The sequence below is a fragment of the Mauremys mutica genome, chromosome 14 (genome assembly GCF_020497125.1).
Source record: "Mauremys mutica isolate MM-2020 ecotype Southern chromosome 14, ASM2049712v1, whole genome shotgun sequence".
Lineage (NCBI taxonomy): Eukaryota > Metazoa > Chordata > Testudines > Geoemydidae > Mauremys > Mauremys mutica.
In genome coordinates, this window is record NC_059085.1 from 20,446,540 (window position 1) to 20,452,539 (window position 6,000).

A 6,000-nucleotide genomic window follows, 5' to 3' on the forward strand; every position below is an offset into this window, starting at 1 on the left:
CAGACAACCTAAATAATAGGTGGCACAACCAGCCCTATCTACAATGACTTTCTATTTGGATTTCAAAAGAATTGTATGATGTGCATTGCTAAAGGAATAGTTCATAGGTTAGTGCAGGGGTCGGCAACCTACAGCACGTGTGCCAAAGGTGGCACGCGAGCTGATTTTTGATGGCACGTGGGGCGGGCTGAGCCACTCAGCCCACCGCTGCTCTGGGGTTCCTGCTACTGGCCCCTTGCCAGCCGGGGTCCCACTCAGCACCTGCCGCTGGCCTGGGGTTCCTTCCCCCAGGCTGGCAACGGGCTGAGAACCCAGCGGGCAGGAGCCAGCAGCCGAAACCCCAGAGCTGCGGTGGGCTGAGCCGCTCAGTCGCTGCTCTGGGGTTCTGGCTGCTGGCCCCTTGCCAGCCGGGGTCCCCGCCGCAGCCCCACTCACCTTGCTTCCGGTTGGAGTTCCAGCACAGGCCCCCTGCCAGACAGGGTCCAGGTCTCCGGCCCTGCTCAGCCGTACCAGCTGCCAGCTCCACTCACCTCAGCTGCCGATCTGGGGTTCCAGCCAGTCAACAACTGATCACTCAGAAGCCTGTGTGCAGCCTAAAGTATCCAAATACGTGCCAGACGTTGGAAAATTCAGCAAGGAAAAGCAAGGGCAAGGATCACACTAAAATAATAAGATCTGCATTTTAATTTAATTTAAAATAAAGCTTCTGAAACATTTTGAAAACCTTGTTTACATATAACACAGTTTGATTATATATTATAGACTTATAGAGAGACCTTCTAAAAACATTAAAATGTATTACCAGCACGTGAAGCCTTAAGTGAGAGTGTATACGTGAAGACTCAGCACACCACTGCTGAAAGGTTGCCGACCCCTGGGTTAGTGTGTTGCTTTAACTCTTGTCATATGTAACAAAATTGTGAAGATATTGGAGCTGAATTGAGACACTCATACCCCGTTACTGAATTTTATTGAAATTAGCCTTTAGAGCTTCTGCTTAATGTTAAAACTGTTAAAAGATGCACTTTTACATAATTTAAAAGCTTGAGCTCCCAATTATGAGCAAATGTAACTGTCACAATCTTTCATTTTTTATAGATTTCTTGACAGTTTCTGTTCCTTTTAACCCGTCAGAGTAACATGCTTGACAGCAACAACTGTAGCAATCCATTTTCTATTTGCTCAATGGCAATTCTTAAGTGTAGTACAATACAAGACAATTATGGAAAGAGTAAGTAACTTTTCCTACTCTACGTGTCTTTTCTGTTGATGACTTTGCTAGTAAACTGACTTTTAAAAGGAGCAATGCCAGACGTGATTTAAAAATGCATTAGGCACTGGTAAGGAAGGTGAATATGACACATCAATGTAGGCATGAGAATGTGTATGATGAAAGTTCATCTGCCCTGTTTTCCCTCATGAGCTGAACTGAAATTGCAAGAGCAAATACATCACTGTTTTTAATAGGAAAAGGTGAGGTTTCAGCCTGTCTTAACTTTTCACTGAAAACATTCAGATTCTCTCCTCAAAGGTTACAAAATAGCTTACAGCGTTAAAGTACTGTTAGCCCTTCATTTTTTTTGGTTGAGTTAGTAGTACCAAGACATAGTTACATAATTCAGGGCTTATGACAGAAAAAAACTTCTGGCTGGCTGGGTCTCAAGCAAGAGGAGTTGATCTGAAAATTAATTTAATAGGTTCATGGACCTCCCCATAAGTGGTTACTTTGCAAAGTGCTTCTAGTTAATACATTTAATCACAGGTAATTTTTTGGTTCCATTCCTCCATTGTAAATAATCTTGAACATTAACTGTGCCTCTACAACACAACCACCACACCATTAAAACTAGGAACTGATTCCAGCCGTATTCTGTCACACAGCAAAAGAGTACGCACTAGAGGTAGCCCTCTCCTTGCCCTGTGGCTGTCTCTTAGAGTGGGCCAAACTGTGCTCTGGTATTAATGCAACTCCACAGCTAACTCGCTGTATTCTTATCTTTGTAGCTGAAGCAGTGTCCTGGTGTAGTGTCACCTTTATTGGGCCATTTAACAATATTGCTGATTCATTACATGAATTTTGCAAGTTTACCAATTGCACTCCCAACCCACCACAGCCCACTGTACAAAATATCACTTGCCATTCATGCTGGAAGGTGTCTAGTTGTAGCTGATCAGGTGAGACTTTGGGTGAAATCCTGCCCCTATCAAAGTCTATCAAGTTTTACCATCGAGTTTAACAGGGCCAGGATTTCACTCATGGTCTTCAGTCCTCCCAAAGCAAACTGTTTGGCAGGTCATGGTTTCCACTTGTGCTGAGAAGAAGGAATTTGCAGAGGGATGGTTATCTCTGGACCATTCTCCTATTGCCATCCACTTCTGAGGAGACTGAGAGATTGTTACCCTCTGAATGTTTTATTTAAAGCTGATTGGATCTGTTGGGCTGAGGGCCTGACCTTTGAAGGGAACTGGACAACTCTCTCTAGCAATCCTGTGCCGCACAGGTGCACTTATTTCATTGCACAACTGCATGTTTTTGAACATCCTGGTTCCTTGCCTCTATAGGGATCATTCTAATCCAAGGCCAGAGATCATTTAGTGCCAAAAGTCCTTCCTTAGAACTAGTTTTCCTATACATAAAATGCACCATTATTTGGAAGTCCTAAACCAGTACCAAGTTAGCACTTGCCAATGGTCTGCTCCTCTTGTAATGTGTAGTAATAGGCTTATAGCAGTGTTTCCCTGGTGGGGAGGATGGCCACTTTGATTAGGCTCTAGCTTCTTGCAAGAATAGCTGAAGAAGCAGAGGTCAAATGATGAAAAACAGTGGCTTTTTCTTTATTTAGGATTTGGCAGAACCAAAACCTGGCACTGAATAGTGAGCTCATTACTGACTACTTAGATGGCGCCTTGTTTTATGAGTGCTAAGTGCAGTGACCCAACAGGAAATGGAGGGAAACGTTTCCACTCTGCAGAATGAAAAGTGCACCATTACTTTTCAAATTGTTTCCCAAAAAATTCCCTCTCCTTCCTCCAACCTGTGAGAGGAGGATCAGTACTTGCCCCTTTCTTTGTGCTGCATATGTGTAAAAATCTTGATTCAAGGCATTGAAGATATTTTGCATGGTCTGGGGACTGATTTCCCCCTCCATATTTGTAAACGGTCTCAATCTCCATTCCCATTTGGAGTTTGAGGATATTTAAAAAGGGGTTTTGACATGCAGCCTGTGGAAACCTGGGCAGCCATGACAGGTGGTGCAGTCACCATTAAACAGTAATGGAATTACTCAGCGGGTGCAGAATGGGAGAGAAGGGAAGAGAAGACAGTGAGAAAAATGGACATTGGAAGATACAAAAATGAAGAGAGACAAAGTATGGACACAAATGGAATCCCTGACCAAGGGTAAATAATGGGCAAAGTGAGAAACTTCTCTGCAGATCATTGTTCCAGCAACAAAGAGAACCGTGTTAAAAGCAGAAGAAACTGAAACGGAGAATGGGAGGATGAGGATCTCTGAGCTATCCTAATCTGGGTAACACTTTGTACAATCCCGCAGTCCTACTCCTGCAGATAAACTCCCATTGATTAAGCGTATCTGGTTGTGTTTTCACATAACAGTTAAAAAAGCCCAAACACAGGCAAGATGGTGAATGCTTTTTAGCAATCAGAGATACCAGGAAACTTCTGAGAGAAGAACTGATTTGGCTCTGTTATTCCTGAAGGGCTGCCAGTATTTAAAAATATAGATATATATTGTGACAGCCACACACTACCTCCCATTCTAAAATATCCAGCTTGTGTTTATATTGCCACATTTCGGAGTGCAGAAATGTTGTGTATGTGAATGATGAGCCTGGCACGTGCCCAGAAACAGAAAATTATATGAAGAAGAGTAACATGCGCTCATACCTACAGTGTCTGTGCTGGGCTGGAACAGTGGTTGCAGTTTTAAGTACCCAGAAGTCACCTACTACAGGACAGGCCCAACAAAGAAAGTAACAGAACGCCACTAGCTGTCACCTTCAGCCCCCAACTAAAACCTCTCCAGCGTATCAAGGATCTACAACCTATCCTGAAGGATGATCCATCACTCTCACAGATCTTTGGAGACAGGCCAGTCCTTGCTTACAGACAGCCTCCAAACTGAAACAAATACTCACCAGCTACCACACACCACAAACACTAACCCAGGAACCTATCCTTGCAACAAAGCCTATTGCCAACTCTGTCCACATATCTATTCAGTGGACACCATCATAGGACCTAATCACATCAGCCACACTATCAGAGGCTTGTTCACCTGCACGCCTACCAATGTGATATATGCCATCATGTGCCAGCAATGCCCCTCTGCCATGTACATTGGCCAAACCGGACAGTCTCTATGTAAAAGAATAAATGGACATAAATCAGATGTCAAGAATTATAACATTCAAAAACCAATTGGAGAACACTTCAGTCTCCCTGGCCACTCAATTATGGACTTAAGTCGCAATATTACAACAAAAAAACTTCAAAACAGACTCCAAGGAGAGACTGCTGAATTGGAATTAATTTGCAAACTGGACACCATTAAATTAGGCTTGAATAAAGACTGGGAGTGGATGGGTCATTACACAAAGTAAAACTATTTCCCCATGTTTATTTCCCCCCTACTGCTCCTCACACCTTCTTGTCAACCGCTGGAAATGGGCCATTTTGATTAACACTACAAAGTTTGTTTTTTTTCCCCCTCTCCCGCTGGTAATAGCTCACCTTACCATACACACTATAATGAGTGATCTGTTAACACTGTTCTCTGTGTATATATCTATATCGATCTTCCTACTGTATTTTCCACTGCATGCATCCGATGAAGTGGGTTTTAGCCCACGAAAGCTTATGCTCAAATAAATTAGTCTCTAAGGTGCCACACGTACTCCTGTTCTTTTTGCTGATACAGACTAACACGGCTGCTACTCTGAAACCAGTTTTAAGATGGTTCAGGGTAATTCAGTGTTACCAGGCCAGCCACTATATTTGCCAAAGAAGACTTAATGTACAAAATATCTATGAAAGGCAGTTTGCAAAGGGGGAGATCGAAGTGGAAATTGTTTGAAACCCCTGTGCCCCTTCATCTGGGGAAAGCAAAAGATCCCATTCCAATTCTCTAGCCTTCCCAAGGACTCCTCCAGCAAACACGAGGAAGGAAAACCAAGACCTGACATGTCTAAGGTGTTTCCAGACAAGACAAAAATGAGAAAGAATTGCTTTAAAACTGTAGGGTTTTTATATGCCATGAAGAAGCACACCAGAGCACAAGCCTTGTTTTGCCTTTACAGTTCACATAAACAAAACCAATAAAATAGAGAGAGCTTTATACGTCAGAGGCACAAGCAGAATCCTAGACTCCACTCCTGAGGCTGCATGGGAATTTTCCTCTCCCTGGCCCCCTTTCCTGGAGTTCCAAGCAGGACAGGATGTGTCTGTTTCAGGTCTTTTACACAGCAACGATCCCCTTCTTACTTTCGGTCCCACGTATTCCTGATCGTCACCCCTGTGAGTCTTTGAATTTGCTCCAGATGAAGCCTGTGCCCAACAACAGCAGTTGTCAGCGCATGGCAGCTCTGGTAATTAGAGAGAGGCTGTTAAAACTGGGCTGGTCAACAATGTTCATTAAAACAGGTTTTTTGATGAAAAATCAGGTTTTTCAGGGAAAGTTGAAATTTTCACAGACAGTGTCTGTCTTCCATGGAGAATTTTGACTTTTCATCAAAAACTTGATAACCAAAAAGTTTCTGGCTAAAAAGTAAAGTTTTTGGTCCCCTAGAACTCCATTTTCTCACCAGTTCTTCTCAGGTAAAATGATGCTTAGAACAAGGCAGAAGCAAGAAAGGAACTGAAACTAAGCAAAAGTATCAGAGGGGTAGCCGTGTTGGTCTGTATCTACAAAAACAACAACGAGTCTGGTGGCACCTTAAAGACTAACAGATTTATTCGGGCATAAGCTTTCGTGGGTAAAA

At 43.1% G+C, this 6,000-nt stretch overlaps 1 protein-coding gene across 3 annotated transcripts in view; it reads left to right on the plus strand.

The window, feature by feature from the left end:
• Positions 1-6,000, plus strand: part of ZNF423 (zinc finger protein 423) — a 408,575-nt gene that overhangs the window by 5,554 nt on the left and 397,021 nt on the right. For all 3 annotated transcript variants that reach the window (XM_044986847.1, XM_044986839.1, XM_044986840.1), the window contains exon 2: positions 1,099-1,231. In XM_044986847.1, coding sequence (XP_044842782.1) covers positions 1,141-1,231 — 91 coding nt within the window. In that variant the 5' untranslated portion in view covers positions 1,099-1,140. The remainder of the gene's footprint in view (positions 1-1,098; positions 1,232-6,000) is intronic.